The sequence below is a fragment of the Gambusia affinis genome, linkage group LG01, assembly GCF_019740435.1.
Source record: "Gambusia affinis linkage group LG01, SWU_Gaff_1.0, whole genome shotgun sequence".
NCBI classification, from domain to species: Eukaryota; Metazoa; Chordata; class Actinopteri; order Cyprinodontiformes; family Poeciliidae; genus Gambusia; species Gambusia affinis.
In genome coordinates, this window is record NC_057868.1 from 30,748,202 (window position 1) to 30,766,546 (window position 18,345).

General features: G+C 41.5%; 2 protein-coding genes across 3 annotated transcripts in view; both read right to left on the bottom strand.

Moving 5' to 3' along the window:
• Positions 1-1,308: 1,308 nt before the first annotated feature.
• Positions 1,309-13,563, bottom strand: brpf1 (bromodomain and PHD finger containing, 1). 2 transcript variants are annotated; one of them, XM_044113371.1, is made up of 16 exons: positions 13,311-13,563; positions 10,912-11,699; positions 9,840-10,029; positions 9,467-9,754; positions 8,859-9,376; positions 8,135-8,324; positions 7,891-8,022; positions 7,654-7,782; positions 7,099-7,468; positions 6,155-6,457; positions 5,793-6,044; positions 5,556-5,703; positions 5,181-5,314; positions 3,575-3,690; positions 3,309-3,463; positions 1,309-1,678 (listed from the first exon to the last, which is right to left on the bottom strand). In XM_044113371.1, exons 2-16 carry the CDS (start codon positions 11,652-11,654, stop codon positions 1,495-1,497), a joined length of 3,852 nt encoding a protein of 1,283 aa, XP_043969306.1. In that variant the 5' UTR covers positions 11,655-11,699; positions 13,311-13,563; the 3' UTR covers positions 1,309-1,494. The 2 variants fall into 2 exon arrangements, with proteins under 2 accessions (XP_043969306.1, XP_043969314.1); XM_044113379.1 differs by lacking the exon at positions 13,311-13,563 and adding an exon at positions 12,942-13,095.
• A 1,468-nt stretch (positions 13,564-15,031) lies between these two features.
• LOC122829569 (serine/threonine-protein kinase WNK2) overlaps positions 15,032-18,345 on the bottom strand; it is a 47,044-nt gene continuing 43,730 nt past the window's right edge. The window contains exon 28 of the mRNA XM_044114271.1: positions 15,032-17,551. Coding sequence (XP_043970206.1) covers positions 17,189-17,551 — 363 coding nt within the window. The 3' untranslated portion in view covers positions 15,032-17,188. The remainder of the gene's footprint in view (positions 17,552-18,345) is intronic.

Genomic DNA, 18,345 nt, shown 5'->3' on the forward strand with positions numbered 1-18,345 from the left:
ATTCTTACCCGATCAAAGCTGTCAACTTTAGCCAGACTTAATGTCAAACAATGAAGAAAAGAAGGTGTGTCTTTGTGTACAGTGAATGTAAATATCTGGTTTCAACTGTACGTAAAAGCAAAAAAAACCTGCACAGTCACAACAAGGACATTATCACAGATGCTTGGACAAACCTTTCAGTTTGTCCAGGTCATATTAAGCTAAAAGCTGTGTAGCAGAGTTGAACATGTTTGAGTCTCTTTACATGCCAGATTGAAGGTTGAGTATAGCATTAGCCAACCACAGGGTATCAGATTTCAGGTCATAAACAGTAAAGGCCTTTGACAGAAATGAAAAATGTCTCTGTCTTAGGTAATCTTTCCCTGAAATGGGAAAGATTATCATGGTCTTAACGGCTACATTTTTGTAAAAAAAAAAAAAACAACCTTTGAAGCCTGAGTGATCATGTCAAATACAGCACCCTCAATAGAAATCTGTATCAGGATGTGGAAGCCCAATAAATTATTGACTCACCCTTCCACTGAAGAAAAACAAAAGAAAGGTAAGAATAGTATCTAAAAATAATCCACACAATGTTTCCTCCTTCTTATGTAGGAGGAAACAGAGAGGTAGCGGTAACAGTAACCACAACAATGCCCAAATAAAAGAAAAAACACTATTCTTTTTTTTATTATTAAACATGTATTTTTTTATGCAATCTTTGTTATATAAAAGTTCTACAGCCGTCGGCCTGAGACTAAGAGACATGGAGACGATCATGTTTCAGTTTAGTCCTCATTATTGACTGATTCTACAGGTCAATGTGACAGAAATACTTGTTTACAAATCTGTAAAAAAAAAAAAAAAAACATGTTGAGATGTGCAGCTGCTGGAGTGAAAAACAAAAAGTTCAAAGAATAAATTACAGTAACGTTGATTTGCCTACAGACAGGCTGCAACAGTCCCTTTTTCTGCTCCTCTGACTCAACACACACACACACACACAGGTATGCCTTTGTCTTTTGGAAGGTGAGGTGTGTGTATATTTACTCTACATATAGAACATGCATTTACCTGTTTGAGTGTAAGATTACCTGTGTGACTGAATGTGAAGAAAGGACAGGGGGAGGCAGAATTGTGTATGGACCATAGTGTGATATTATTTCTACATTTTAAGATTGTAAACCATTATTTCATTTTTGTTTTAAACATATACAGACCACATACATTAAACATTTTGATTCATGATTTGGAATTTGTTTTTCATCATCATTATTAGCAATATCCCTATTTTTAATCTTCTTAAATACAATATTTTTTTTTTTTTAAATGTCTGATTAAATAGGGCTTGGTGTGAGTGAATGTGTTTTGGGGTCAAGGAGTGGAGTTTTTCCTTCCTACTAATTTTTCTGCTTGCTTTGTTGTCTTTGTAATCCGTGACAAAGGGCTGTGCTCCCTTAAAGGATGCATGAAATCCACAAGTTTTGCAGATTTAGACTGCGTGTCTGTTTGCAATCAGTCACTGTCGCTGGTTTCGCTGCTGGGGTCTCCCTGGACTTTGCTGCGGTGTTGCATGGCACGACTGTAGGCCACCGAAACGGATTTACGAATGTTGGATTTCCTGCCCTCAAGCATCTTCTCCTTGTCTAGTTCTTGGTCCACACCAAGCGGCACCAGCTTGGATCGTGGCAGCCACTGCCTGCAAAACACACAAACACCCAGGTGCATCTCAATTGAATTGAAAAATCAATTTTAAAAAATGTCAATCATTTACAACGTTTTTAAATGAAACTTGTTAATTAAACAGAGATATTTTTTAAGTATTTCTTTTTAATAATGTCTCATAGCTAATAACAATCCCCAAATTCACTTTCACAAAATAAATTAGGTATGATAAGAAGAAAATACAGAAATGTTATTTTATGTTTTCTGTTTTATTCGCGCCACAAGGAGGGAAATCCAAAAAATGAAAGGTAAAAGATGGCGGCTTTCAAAAACAAATAGTAATGATGAAAAAATATATATTTATTTATTCCAGCTCAGCAAAGTCATTAAAAATACCTGACAAAGTTCAGAGAGGAAGGACAAATTGTGTTTCAAAATGTGCTCAAGCAAGAAGGAGATAAATGTAAATTGGGTTCGAAATAATTTTTCATTTCTAAATTCCCTACATTTCTAAAGCACGTATCAAATACTTTCCAGTAAATTTATAACAAATACATTTACAGTGGACCTACTCTACATATGGAACCTGCAAAAATCACCAGCTGTAAGAGGAAAGGATGGAAGAATCAACAGAAAGTCTAAAGGAGTGAGTAGAAGCAAATGGTTGGATGGATTGACTGTTGCTCTGTAGTTCAAAAGGTCAAGTGTGAAGTTTCCACAATCAGAGAGGATTTAGGGTGCTGTGTCATCTGCTGGTGTTGGTTCACTGAGTTTCATCAAGGCCCATATTGAAACGTTTGACAAATTTTAGAGCATTTCATGGTAGAGTTACCAATTTCAAGTCCTAATAGGACTTCGCTGCCACACTGCCAAAGGTCATGTAGCACTGATACAGTAATTCATGTAAAAGGAGACCAAGTATTGTTTGGTGCATGGGCATATTTTAATCAATAAGCTGACAATTTCATAATAACAACCCAATTTCTTTTACCGGTCCTGATAAAATATTCTGGGGTTTCAGAAAAACTGAAATTCAGAATGTCTTAGCTCTAAGCCATCATAACAGAAATAAAAGCTTCACATATGTCATTCTGAGCACACTATATTGCCTACAAGTTTCATTTTTACTGTCTGAATACTGAAATAAATGAGTATTTCTACTGAGACGCAGATGTATGTGCATAAATAAGTATATTGTGCTAAGATCAATATTATTAAAATGCCTCTTCAAACAAAAGGGCTCTTTGTCTCCTCCAGTGGACGGACTTCCTGATTCGTTGCAGGGCGTGATCTGAAAGAACTTCAGCTAACCTTCTAAAATGAGAACGAGGAAGGATTTCATTGTATGAAGCCGTCACCCTTCTCACGCTTCTTTTCTCCTTCTGAATTAAAGTAGTGTACATGATGACCTAGAAGAGCAAGTGCTTGTCTTGTATTCTCAAAAACCACGTTTGGCCTATATCTGCTGCGCATTCTGTCAGCTCGTGGTTCACAGCTTGAGCGCTGCAGCGCCGCTTTGAAGTTTCTGCAGCAGAGTTATGCACGAGTCGACATCAAGTCACAGCCAGGCCTGATTTGCTTGCAAAACAAAGTTTGACCCTTATAACATGGAAGGTTGCAAATGTCAGCGAAACGTTTGAAACTGTTGCATTCGGAAGACTGACCAGGTTCTTTTGTTGTCGAAGAAGAGGACGAGGAAGAGGTGCTCCCGGGCTTCTTGGGTCATTTGCTCCCCGAGTTTCAGCACGTCTAAAGGAGGTACAGGTATTGGGACTCCGCGGTGGAACACGCCCTCCCTGGGCATCTTTGGGTCTATGATCTGCAGGAGAACAGAGGCGTGAATGGTGATTAAACGTGCATTCACCGTAGACGGGTGAAATCAGGTTGTTTTGATGCGGTTCTCAGGGAAAACACAATGTTTCTATCTCACCAAAGCAGGATACGAAGGATAGCCTCTGCACTTGGCCCAGACCAGATCCAGAGCTTCCAGGGAGGAGTAGTCGTCAGACGTCATCCAGCATCCTGACCGGTCCCGGCCACGCACCACTGACAGCAGCAAGAAAAGCCAGCGTTACAACATTTTTCTTTTCTCAATACAAAGGGCCCATATGTTATCTCATTATGTTCAGGGTTTACTGCAAAACAAGCATTTTCTGTTCAAAAGGAGAGCATCATCCTCTCTTTGCAAAATGTGCAGCAATAACAGGGATTAAAAAGTTCTGTAACCAGAATAAATTCTTTTTTTGGAAGCGGCACAACTCAGTCTTTCTCAAAGTGAGGAAAATGTCTTGTTTTTTGGTGGAGCATATTATGCTTCCTTCATTCAGGCAACAACTGCAGCAGCTGCCATACTTCCATGCAGCAATCAAAAACAGGAACAAAATGTGTTAAGTCTTGTTTCCTCTACACCAAACACTTTTTTAGCCCAAGGAAACTGAATAAGACGGGTTGACTCTTGCCGTTGAACCGTTTCCTGCTTTAAAAACAAATGCATCACTGCAGAAATCCCCAGGTTTAGATATGAACCCACTAGCTTTGATTATTTGTTTAAAAAGAGTCAGAACTTTTTTTTATTGCTACTCTTAGATTAGATTAGATTAGATTTGTTTAGATTAGAATAGAATAAAACTTTGTGGTCACATTCCTGGAAAAAGTATGAATATCCCTTGAACTTGGGATTTTATGTGACAGCAGTAGGAAAATAATAAATGATTTCTCAAACTTTTAAACATTTTTATTTGCAAAACAGCTTGAGCTCAGACAGACTGAACAGAAATTTTCAAGTCAAAGCGAGTAACCAGACTGGAGATGACACAGTACAATGTCTGGAAGGAGAGGCAGAGAAGACTTTATTTCTTCCAAGAATCTGTGCTTGTAGCAAGATCATCTACAAGTCTGTTGACAAGAGTGAATCGTCTTCTGCCAGCAAAGGCCTTTTCTTGCTGGTTTTTATAAACTACTAGTGTCCAAGGTGTTCTCAAACCAAACTGAGTCCTTCCCAGATCAGCTCCACTTATACAGAAAGTACTTATATACAGGATCACGTTATTCACCAAAAGGTGAAGAATGTGAATAAAAAGGATTTTATTTGAAGGTTGAGGTGAAGAGATGGGGAACTCAAATGCAGGCCACATTTTCCAGAATGTCATTTGTAAAAACAAATTTAGAAAATCTTGTGTTTTTTTTTCCCCTCCAGCTTACAGTTTTGGAATCCTAAAATTGAACTAAAATGCCTTCAGGTTTGTGGTTGAAACACAGCCAAGTGAATGTGAGCGGTGTAAAAACCTCAATATGCCATTTTTTTTAACCAATTATGTAAGTACTCTAGTGGTGGTGTAGCATTAAAGTCTAACACAAAATACTAGTTTAGGTTTAGAATGATTAAATTAGAAATTTGATCAAGACTCAGATTCATTTCTCCATCCAGTCTTACAATAATCTGACTCTCAAAGCAAATAAACTGAAACAATGTTTGAGAGGTTTAACGCCTTCATGTGCGCTTTGCAGGGTTTCACAGTGTGTGTGGATGTGCTTACAGTGTGAAACGCTCCGTGATCCTCCAACTGAGTAGGAATCATTTTCTGTGCCTGACGTTTCCTCACTGCTGTCCTCATGGAAGGTGGAACGAGAGAATGACGCCTTTCCTCTGCCTTGCTTAGAGGGCGTAGTGCTGGGGGAGGAAAAGACAGGAAAGACGCGCCCGTCAAAACTCGAAACTAAAGCTAACAGAGCCTTTCTTCAATGAGCCTTTCAACGAAAGGCTCTGTTAGCGGGTTTTTTTTTTTTTTTGAGAAGAAAACGCTATACCATTTGTGGTTTTGGTTTTCACTTTCTATGCTGTTGTTCATGAACCAACAGCAACATATGGGATTGTGGGTACTTTAGATCAGAAGCGCTCACGCATCAATCACCTGGTCCTGTCAGAAGCGGCGCTGCTGCTGCTGCTGGTGGTGGACTCGGAGTCGGAGCTGGATCGAGGCAGACGAGGCTCGTTTCTGTACACACGGAAGCTTTCAGTCACAGGCTGGTTTCCTGTATCAAAGCCGTTGCTTGGTAAACCTGAGGGTAAATTAAGGAGCTGGTGAGTCACTGTGACGTGGGAACTGTCACTTGATTAAAAGCGCAGTAACGGCCACGGTGCGCCGCACCTGGAAGGAGGTCATCGTTGTCGCTGTCGCTGTCGGAGCTGGAGGTGCTGTGGGGGGTGCGGGGCCTCTTCCTGGGCCTGCTGCTGGACAGCAGGGGGAGCTGGGGGGGCCCGATGGGGCTCTGGCTCACCCCTGGCCCGGCGTAGCCCATGTCTCGGTTCTTCGGCGGGCGCCCTGGTCTTTTGGGAGGTCCAGCCATTTTCTGGTTCTTCTTGGAAAAAAGCACAGAAGTCCGCCGGCCAACCTCAGGAGCTGCAGGAGATAAAACACGAGATAAAAATGACAAAAGATGAAAATAAACATTTTGTCTCCTGAATAGTATTACACATCATATTAGTATTCCAACATTCCTATAGACACACCCTTTCCTCCAATCTCCTGGCTGCTGCTCTCTCCCCCCTCATCATGGTGTCCCACAGATGAAGAGTGATGCGGGAGAGAAGAACTGCGATCCCCCGCCGACTCACGGCCCCCCATGATGGAGCCCACCTCCCGCTGGTGCGCCAGCTTCCTCCGGATCACACTGATCTCCTTCTTCAGGGCTTTGGCCCTGCGAGACTGGCCGATGCTGTGCTTCCCTGAGTTGACCTCATCAAGGCGCGCCTGCAGGTAATGCAGCTGCTCGTCCAGTGGCAGCCGTCGCCTGTTCTCTGGCAGCAGCAGGTCTGGGAGGGGCAGGGAGAGCAACACTTACACCTTGTCCACCAAATGGACACCAAAATGCTCAAGTTTAACAGCAAAGGACTAGAGCTGTCATGTGAATCGTCTCCAATTGTATTTGAACACACCGTGAAACATAGTGGCAGACAATGAAGCAGAGGACAATGATCCAGATGAACAATAAAAACAGTTTAGATCAAAAATTTTGTGTTACAATAGCTTAGTCAAAATCTAGAATGAACTTGCAGTAGAGACTCTCCAACCTAGTTTGTAAAAAGAAAATGTCGAAATTCTTCTACTTCAAACTCATGACTATGTCCTACTTGGTCTTTTGGATGATAGCCTCCAAAAACCTCTTAAAGTTTAGGGGTCATGAATTCAAAATGTGGGACTGGGATCCCATTATTGGTTACAAAGACTTAAAAATTTGTTAAAAGAAAATGTTGTTGACGTTCATGTGGAGAACAGAAGCAAAGTCTATACAGCCTAGAATCTTAAATGTTTTCAAGAGGCGCCATCTGCTGGTTCTCTATGCTACGTGAACAATATTTTCATATTAAATATTTAGTGTTTCGCCAATTCTGTGGAACTGAAACTCTCCTTATCACAATAAGCCAACCAGTTAAAGTAAAAGAGGGGCGCTTACCATCTTCATTAGAGGACAAAGGTCTGTCTCTGTCCTGTTCCCTGTCCCGCTCTCTGTCTCTGTCTCTCTCTGGCTCACGTTGGCTTTCTGGGCTCGAGTCTCGATGAAGATGCAGGCCTGACTCATAATCGAAGCCGATCCGTTCGGCCTGGCGCCTGGCCGCCCTGAGGACGACGGCGCCCATCTCCCTGAGCCGCAGGGCGGCTCGGTAAAACACCGTGTCCTTGGCGTTGTACTTGAGGCAGTTGTTGACAATGAGGCCAAAGTCGGCCTCGAAGGCCTCGAAAGTGAGGTAGCGATGGGACTCCAGCAGGTTCCACATGGTCTGGAAGTCCATAGGAGTGTCAATGTGCTCCAGGTAGTCCGGCACCTGTTGAACAGAGGGGAAGGCTCGGACTGAGATACAGTCTGATGAAAAGCCTCCACCAGCTTCATTTAGATGTACAATTCTAACTTCTGCGTTCGCAATTTTAAACCAATTTAAATGCAGCAGAATGGTCTAATTTTATATGTGGAAATAAAGAAGGAAAACGTTGAATGTGAAGGCACATTTACCTCTTCAAGGGGAACAGGCTCAGTGAAAAAGTTGTTTGTGTCTCTTTCCTGTAACTGCTCCAACGTACTCCTGAGAAGCACCAGGAAGGGAGTGAGCTGCATCTCCAGCGCCATCTGCTGCACTTTAATCTAAACAGGCACAGTTGTACCACCTGTCAGCTGCGCGGACAAACCGACGTTCGTCCATACACAATTTTATTATCACATTAGAGTAAAAATATCCGTTCTGAGCCTCACCGTCTCCCTCTTGAGTTTCTCCCTCTTGCGGATGAGCTCCACCAGCAGCCTGGCTCTCTCCAGGTCATGTCTCAATCTCTGCCAGGCCTTCAGCTGCTCCTTTAAGGCTGTTTGTTTCTCCTCGTTGTCCCTCTGAAACACAAATACGAGGGAACATATTAAACAAATAACAAAAACAGTATTCCTTTTAATTAATGGGACAAAGAAAAACCCCAAACAAATAGTAAGAGTTGGAAATGTTTACAGGGGGAAGCTGTGCTGCGGGCTGTGGTGGATGCGGCTCCACATGGCGCTGAGATGGCAGGTGGGTCTGGAGCCGCCGCAGAAGAGGAACGCCATTTCGACTTTGCCTCTTCAGCGTCCAGTAGCTGTGGAGTCGTTGCATGAACTGACTCTTCCTGGGCACCGTCAGATTACTTGTGATTTTGCTGAGTCTGCAGAGAAGCAAACACTAATTTACAGCAGGAGCATTCACGCTCCCTTGAACTTTAACGGTTTGTGACGTTACCAGCGCAAACATTTTTACTGGGAGTTTTTGTTCTAAACCAACAGAAAAAGAACGCTTCACAGTGAAGTGGAAGGAGAATGAAAGATAATTTCCATTTTTATATAGAAATTAAAATGAAACAAAATGAAAAGTGGGACATTTGTAGTCAGCTCCTACGGATAAATGCTTTATCGAACAACCTTGTCATAGTAGTTTCATTGGCATACGCCTCAAGCAGCTTTGTAAATCTGAGATTTTTCGCTCATTCTTCTCTGTGCTTTGATCTAAACCACTGACGTTCTGGCTGCATGTTTGTCCTGGTAGAAGGTAAACTTTCACCACGGCCTAAATTCTTTAGCAGATGAAATTTTGTGGTTTTAATTTGATAAAATGTAAAAAAAAAAACTAAATAAAATACTTTTGTAAGACATAATATACAATGACATATATTTCTGCCTGAGCAGGTGAATTGCACATCTACCTGTGGGGAGGTATGCAGGGCACAGACACCACTGGTGCAGCAGCTCTCCTCTCTGCCAGGATCTTCCTCGCTCTCTTCATCTTCAGCCTGGATTTCGCCTTCGCCCTCTTGGCCCGCTCGGAGCTCCAGCCCTTGGAGTCCTCGTCCTGGCCGAGACTGGGCTCGTCGTCGTCCTCCAGTTCCCCTTCGCTGTTGGACGAGCCCATGCTGGCCCCGCCCACTCCAGCGAGAGGCCTGACTGACCCCGGCGGTGTGTGGATATCGCAGTACGCCGTCTTGCGCACGCTGAATGATGTGCCGTTAGCCCCCGTTTCTCTGACAGGCTCCATCTTCATGTAGAGGCCTGCCTGCTGGGCACAGGTGACGTGGAAGGCTGTGTAACAGTTGGCTTTGTGACACTGGATGCAGGCCCCTGAGCCACGCTGCTTGCAGATGTAGCAGGTGAGCTTCCAGCGGGCAGCAGGGATGTGCTCGATGCTGTCGATTGGCTCCAGAAAGACCGTGTTTGCAAAGCAGACCTAGAAAATGGGAGAAAAACATTTCAATATTGGGACGACATGAGAAACCAATCAAAATCTCTGCAGTTGATTTGCCAAACATCGCTTCACCTCCGGGATCCAAAGCGCACAGACTACATGAGCCCAGCGCCCGTCATCCGTCTGTTTGAAAGCCCCGCCCTTATTAGGACACAGAGCACAGTCCACCGCTCTGCTCGGCGACTGCAGGCAGCGCCGACACAACCACTGACCCTCTGGGATGTAGGGAACGCCGTAGCACTCCTGGTGCACTGCCAGGTTGCACATGTCACAGAACAGGATGACGTTGCTGTTCTGACACTCGCCGTCGTTGCAGATGCAGCAGACGGCATCCTCGTCGATTAACGTACTGGGGTCTGCCTGGGGGTGACGGGCAACAGAACGGGTCAGAGTTCAAATTTGCAGGTGAATGTCTGTAATGTCTTTAGTATGCGAGTTCAGGTACCTTGTTGTGGCTCTCAAAGTAGGACTCCTTTTCTAAGCGGTCCATGAGGTATTCAAAGACCTCCTGAGGGATTGGCGTCACGCCGTCACGTCGCCGTTTGTCGTTCATGATGCCGAGCCAGATGTAGTCCTCCTCGTCCATGTCGTACTCAACCTCTTCATCCAGCTCTTCCACAGACTTCTCAATGTACCTGAAGCCCAGAGGCAGACAAAGGAGGAAATGTGGGCAGAAAGAAAAATCTATCACAAAAAGTTTAAAGCTTCTAAATGGAATTATTAAATATTTAAACACATTGTATTAAAGCAGAAACCCATAACTTTTTTTTCCTTCACTTACATGAAATCAGACTGAACTTTTCCTATTTTAGGTCATGTAGGATTACTAAAATGATTACAAAAGTTACGTGCAGTGTTTGGCCACAATGATCATGGTGCTACAGCCTACCACATGTGGGTGTAAGGTGTAGTCAGCATCATGTTGTGGGGGCATTTTGCTGCAGGAACAAGCACACTTCACATAATAGATGGGATTGTGAGGAAAAAGCATTTTCTAGAAGAGTGAAGTAGCATCTCAAGACATCAGCTTGGTCACAAATGGATATCTCATACAAAGAACCCTAAAGCATAACACCTAATTAATTACAAAGAACAACAAAATCAACGTCTTAGAGCGGCTGTCACAAAGCCATAATCTTAGCTGTCTGGAAAATTTATGGATTAAGTGGAAAAGACGTGCTGACTGTTACACCAGCTCCATCCTGAGGAATGGAGCAAAATTTCACTAATCTAATGTGAAAAGCCTGTGAAAGGAAACTCAAAGCTTTTGACTCAAACTACATGGTTATACTAAAGGCAATTCTACCGAATATTAAGTAAATGTATTTAAACATCTGAATTCAATAAAAGATTTAAAGTCACCGTCGTTATTCTGACAATTGATAAACTGAATTTTTTTGAGGAAACCTAACTAAAAATGAAAAGTTAAGTCTAATTTTATTTTTAGACAGTGAAAAAACTAACCTACCTAAGCCATTTAAATATTAATGAATCAAATTACAATCCTAGTATCATACCTGTAGTATGATAAAGTCCGAGGAGGGGCATCAGGTCTTTCTTGGTCCAATTCTCTAAACACTGCTTCTGGAAGCTTGACAGCAAGGCCGGACTGTGGGTTGTGATGGTGAGATGAACCGTCCTTCTTCTTATCTTTACTTTTGTGCTTCCCAGTCTTTGGCGTGGCTTTACCACCGTTAGAGGACAGGATATCAGAGCGGTCCTTCCCGCTCCCTCCAACTTCACTGCCCCCAGCTCCACTGTCACTGCCGTTACAAACCCCTCCTCCAAAACTGCCTGCGCCAGATGGTGGTGCATCCTCAGCATCGCTGTCTTCCTCGGACACCACATCAATGTTCTCAAAGATACTGATGCGGTGAATGCGTCCCTGAATCTCCAGCTCCACCATCCGCTGCGCCTGAGCGTAGGTCATCGTCTCCCTGCCAGGGGAGTGAGAATGGTCCGACCGGTTGGGGCTCCCAGGTGCGTTTGCTTCAGGACTATGTCCTCCACCTCCACTGCCTCCGATGTCGTCCGTGTCCCCTGAGGCGGTCAGCGAGGCACGAGGAGGGCGGCCCTTCCTCTTCTTCTGGGGCACAGCGGGAGCAGGAGTTGGATTGTCATGGTCATAGTGGTAGAGGTGATACTCTATGCCGCTGTAACTCTTGTAAACTTTACGACAGGTCTCCACTGGACACTCATACGGCGGCTTTGTGGCCCGAAGATTATGACAGAATGTCTTCACATCAAAATCTAGCCCCATGGTGCCAACAACCTCTTCAGGGACGACTGGAGTTCAGCTTTACATCTGAAGAAAAATAAAACACAAATGGACACTATGACATCAAAATAAATGGAACATAGGGCTGCACAATATCAATATGAATAAGAAAATATGGACTGCAATTGACCAATATTGATTTCCTAAATCTTTTCCATTGTTTCCATTATCATCATATGATGTTTGCTTAACTGAGGGTATCAAAAGTATCTTTGTTGTGCATGAACCACTGTGTTTTAGAGTATATTCCATTAACAAAAACTGATGCAATTATTTTTTTGGCAACAAAAATATATATTTTTTTATGACAAAAACTCCAAATATTTTAATCAGACATTAAGATCCAATGGAAATATAGCATGGAACAGCAATTAGAAACTTGATCTTCATATGCATGTTTATTATGACAGAAACTACATGATCTGTCAGAATGAACTCTGGGGTTGGGTTTGTGATGCACGGATGATCTGATCTAGAGCCCACTGACAGCTGCAATAGGCTCCAGTTACCATGGAAACATAGAAGTTTATAGTAATGCTAAAGAGTGAAGCTTCCTTATTTTGCTATTTTGTAATTTTCCTTACAGTATGTAACATACATGAATACCATCAAATACTATCTAATAACTAAATAACCCTCTAAAAATGTAAACACACTCCAACAGGGAAACAACTTATGTTTCCCTTTTACTCGGTGACAGGTGCCATTCAGGTCAACAAATAAAACGTTTAAGCAATAAAACAATCAGGAAAACGTCTGACTGTGAATTAGGACACGAGCTAGGGTTTGGCTAGGAATTTCTTTTTAAAAATCAACTTAATTCAATTGTACATCGCGAAATATGCAGTAACTCGGCTACACAACAATCTAAAGGCACGCTAACATTAGCATTCTGGTGTTGCTTCTCAACAATGAACTACAGTAGCAGGGAGCTTTAGCCAACCTGCTAACAACAGTTAGCAAACCACGATTTCTACAAACTTCCAAAGGAACAGAGGAACAAATACTTCACAGCCTTTACAAACTACGAATCCAGACATTAAAAATCTGTTTACAATTTAGCCCAATACTTTATTCCCGTTGGTGACGTTTAAGGCTCGTGCGTTAGCTAAGCTCACGGAATAAATGTTAGCTAAACAAAGGTAGCCGTTACACAGCCGTTACAGAACGTTTCGGTAAGAAATAGTAAGGACTAAATCCAAGAACAGTATCTGAACTGGTCTCATTGTAAACATTCAGACCCAGTGTTTCCCTCCATAATCAACTCACCCTGTGGATTCCAGAATATAACAGCAAACGTTCGATTTCATGAAGTTAGCGAACTGCAACAGTAAGTATGGTTGGGCTCCAAAGCCGAATCTTACCAAGCGCCACAACTACATTGATGTGAGATTTTTATTTCGGCATTAATATGCTTTGGTATTGTGGTGTAGAAAAAAGGCTGGCGTGCTTATTTTGCATAATAAGGGGAGCTACCCGCGTCACTGTCTTTTCAGGGCACAGTGGGTTATGATGGATTACAATAATTAGCACAGGATCACAACTTCAGCAAGTTCCTGAATGTGAAAATGTGTTCAAAGGTAACCTTTAAACACCAACACAACACTCCCAGACTGATACTTTAATTTCAACACTTACTACTCCACGTTCTTCAGGAAATACTGCGTGCTTCGGACACCTCACAGCAGCTCAGGAGGGTTGCAGGTCGCTTTTAATTCATTAAATAATCCCAGAGGAGAGTGTGAAAGGCGTACATGCAGTAAAATGTTTCATGAAACGGCATAACATCCAGATAGTTTCATTGTTTGTGCAATAATGGAGGAACTCTGATGAACAAAAGGGGGGGACAACCATAGCTGTAACGCTGCTTCGCCTTAGACGCGGGTTGACACATTCACTACGCAAACCAGAACGATTTTACATTGGACGAGACATAGGGACGCAATGGGCGGAGGTTTCTTCTGTGATTGGTCGGAGGAATTGGAATGCGTTTCGTGATTGGTTGACAGAATCAAAATAGGTTTGTACACACTTAATAATGAGCTACCTTTGCTGCTTAATAAGTATCTTTGTACAGTCCATTCCTGCTCGCATAACTGATATATGTGTAATCTATTTTCTATACCTCCTTATTTTTTTACAGGGTCGCACGTCATTGGGTGAGAGGTGGGGTACCCCTTGAACAGGTTGCCATTCGATCACAGAACAAGCAGCCGTGAATACGCATACAATACTGTATCCAAGGACAACTGAGAAATACCAATTAAATTAAAAGCTATGTTTTTAGACTGTGGGAGGAAGATGGAGTACCTGGACAAAATACGCATACTCCATGTGCAAACTAATCTGGCTTGAGTTAATGGCTTCTTTCAGCCCTTGTTGGTACTCATTTCATTGCGGATAGACACTATTTCAGCCAGCAAATTCCCAAGGTGTTTTCCTTTTGAGGTTAATTGAGGTCTTGCATCAAAACACATGCATGTCTTGGTCCCAGAGCCTGTCTCTTAATGTAACAGTAAGATGCTGACATCTCCACAGGGTTTATACATGGATATTATTGTTTTTAACAGATGGACATGGAACCTTCAGGCACTCAGAAATTGTACCCAAGAATAGCAAATGTGAAGGTCCACATTTGTCTATCCCCTCACTCCCACAAAGAAACAGTATTTGAGGAGTTGCCCTAAAATTCACAGATGTGTCTCCCGTAGTCTCAGATGTTGTGGGATAACCTATCAAAAAAATTAAAACGCTATATGTGACACTATAGTATGTTCAGGTCACATCCATTTCTGATAATGTAGGGAAAAAGGTAAACTTGTTGTATACACTAAAAAGAAATGCATTTGGTAATTCTAAATTGTCTAAACAGGGGAACAAGTAAAATAGGTGGAAGATACAGATTTAAAGTAATCTTTTAATTTTAAGTGCATTTCTTCTGAGTGCAATTATTGTTACTGTTTTGGAGTGGTATCTCATTTAAGGTCTTCTGTGAAAAAAAAAAAAAAAATAAGGTGATGGCAACAAGCAAATCCAAAAAATAAAGTCAATTATAACAAAATGTGTTTGCTGTAATTTCCACCCAGTAGCTAAATAAACTACTGGTTATCTGGAGTAGTTTATCTAGCTAAATTCTGAGTTGCTATAAACATCCTTTAATTTCCTGGCTAACTTGTCTTATTATTGCATGTTTTCCTAATGTTATGCAGCTAAACTACACAAATATACAAACCAAAAAAATGTCCTAGCTCGTCACTGAAGATTTTTTTTTTTTAACCAGACAAAATGTCAAATATGTCCGTTTTTTTTTTTTTTTTTTACTGTCCAGGTTTTGTATGTGGAAATAAAGACACAATTCATCAAGCACAAAATATTTATTTCTCTCCCAACATACAGTCTGTGATAAGAGTGCTTCAGGACAGGGTGGGGTAATGCAATGGGACATACAGCAGGCAAAGCAATCTCACACAGTTCAAACACAGGCCAATCACAACTGGAGCATAATCTTGAGGAGCAGTTTCTCCCAGACAAAAGAGAGATGTGCCAAGGAAAAAGTGTCAGGATGCTCCATCTCCTCTGTGCACTTTCAACTACCCCAGTTTAGCGTATATACCGGTATTGGTTACCTCCTCCCATGCTCTCCATGAGTTAGCAGCTAGGAAAAGTAGAACATACAAGATACACGTGACAGAGAACAGAAATCTCTTACTATTGGAAATATTTCACCAAAGCAGAAGACTCTGCATAATATCTTAGAAAAATCCAATTCAAACCGAATTGATGGAGTTAATATACATTAAAGCAACCCCCCCACCCCCGCCACTTTTAAGAGTCAAAATAAAATGTACAAATACGAGCTACAAGAAGAAAACTTTACGATTCACAGCTTTGGCAGGACTGGGGTTGTGCAGATGTCATATTTCTAACTTTATATCTGTACTGTTTCTACGTTTTGTGGAAAGATGAAATATTGGCCATGCTCGTCAGTGATGAAACCCCACCAAATATATACAGTGTAGGAACTCCTCACATAGAAGGATAAAAGGAGACCATATGTTGTGCAAATCTCTGACATCAAGTTTCAGTTTAATGTTGCAATATGTCATGGAAAATAAATGCAAAAAGACAAAATTAAATCGACTGTCATTAAAAATAAACAACACACCAATCCTTTAACAAGGCTATAACACTGCTTCAACAGCATCTGCTTTGTACCATCAAACAGTAACGCTCAACTGTACAGCAAAATCACTTTGATAAATAGCAGCATAAAAAAAGGAAGAAAAAAACCCCCTAAGACCTCAGATTAAATTGGTGATTGATTGCACAAAGTATTCTACATACAGTGTATGTTGAGTACTAGGCAAGTTGAAAGAACAATAAGCTGTGATAAACTGTTTATTGGGTAGTTTGTAATATCGATTTTAGTGTCTGGTGACGTCTGTGGTTTGGTGAATTGTAATTTTGTTCAACCTTTCAGCTTGCTCCTCTTGCTCACATTAAAGGTAAGGCTTGTGGCAAGGCTACGATCAAAGCTTTGTGGAAAGGGGTTCAATTGCACTTTTGAGCCTCAAAAAAAATAAAAAATAAAAATTAAAAATTCACATTATTTGCTACATTCTGATTCACAAAACTACCAGAGACATCTACTGTAGAAAGACTTATGTACAGCATTATATGGCTCTGGACACTGGCTTTCCTCTGCAGCAGTGGACGCTCTAGTGCTGTCCAATGAGTTGGTTCTCCAATCAAAAAGTAAATAAAGAGGCTTTGCCCAGCTGAACCATTTGACCTGAATTAAGTGGATTAAGTGGATTTGGATGCTGGCGTCTACCCTTTCCCCTAACCTAACCTCATCATTCATACGTTGGTCATTTGTTTCTGAAGGCATCAGATCATCTCTCTGCTATGGCATTCCATTTATCAATGGGGAGATAAGTAAATTAGGTCAAACCATATTCGTATGTTTTTAAATAAGATTATATACTGTGTTATTAGTGCAGTACAATAAGGGCATTTGTATGTAAACCAAAAAACACACTCAAGCTACCATTTTAAATAAAATAACCTGGATGCAGAAATGCTTTGTTTAAAGAAAAATATATACATAAATAAGTGTTCAAGGCACTACATTCCTGCAAAACTGTTAATTTGTTCAAAATACTGTCATCTCACTGAATCATAAGCCACTAGTATTTGGATTCCAATGTAGTGTGTTTCAACAGAAAGGCAAATGTGATGAAGAACAGAGTGAAGTCGGTTACCGTGAGTGCAGATAAAATGTCTTATATGGCTGAGTTTAGCCAAGAACAAAGCCAAAAAGCAGTAAGTATTCAGACTTAACACATACTGTATAATATACACACATACAAATACACAATTTACGACACATAGATGCGTTGCATTAAGAATAGCAACACCATTGCGTGTTATTTACAGAAAAAAACTATGCACATGTGTGGCTCTGGTGCACAAAGCAGAGCGAAATAAGTCTGTCCTGAGCGCACACAAACACATTAATTAGCGGATCGGGTAGTCCTTTTGGTTTTCGGGAAAGGCCCATTCTCAGGGTTGTGCACAACAAAAGAGTACGGTTGGATCCCTGGGTTTGACAATGTGGCGTAGTGAATCGCTCTTGGAGCACCAAGCAATCCTACAGGAACCACAGACGCTACAGGACTAGGCATGCCAGGCCACTGCTGCGAATAAAGAGGAGTGGGAGCCATCACACCAAAGGAGCCTGATTGCACAAGGTAGCCAGGAGGATGCACTGTGGATGAGTTTAGTCTTAGATTTGCAGGCAAATTAGGGCCTAAAATGGCGGTCTTTGGGCATGAGAGAGGTAGCCGCAAGTTGTTGGGAACAACACGGCATTTCATCTGGAATAGAATGGAGGTATTTTAGATAATATTATACAGGTTTGATTTAGAGTTAAAAATGTAAGAAACCCCCCAAATGTACTACCACAGGGTCTCAGGACACTTATACACCAAACCTCTATAAGACAAAAGACCCTTTTTGATGTTTGCACAAATAGTTAGCATTGCGGGGAAAAATACCAGTTGAAGATTAACATACTGGTTGCCAATCAGTATGCATAATCTAGACCTGTGTGAAAAATCTACTTTGCAGAAAAAAGTGAGCTTGGAGCTTTTAGGGAATAAAAAAGAAAAATGGTTGTTTTAATACAGATTTTAGCAGCTAATGTAATACGTTTAGATTCAAACACTTCCTATTTTAATTAAAACTGGACCTATTTCCAAGCATCATGGATTTAAAAATGACAATAAATGCACATTAAAGTTTATTTTCAGCATTATACAACAACTCATTTAAACTTATCTTGCTTACAAACCCAGCAGGTTAAATGTGGATGGAAAACTATTGAAATAATTGGGTTAATTTACTAAACCTTCCAATGTACTAGAGTTGCTCTGGGAAATCAGACTGTGTTTAGCACTGGCCAATTTTCATTTTTACCTGTGTGACCAGTGACCAGCCTCATGGAAACTCAAAAATCTGATTTTTTTTTAAATTTGCAAACTCATCAGACTCCATCCTGTTGGTCACTGTGTTTACAGTCCTTGGTGTAGATGTGCTTACTGAAGGAAGACGACTCAAAGTCACCCATTATCAGTATCAGAGTAAAACAAAAAAGTCAGATGAAGCAAAC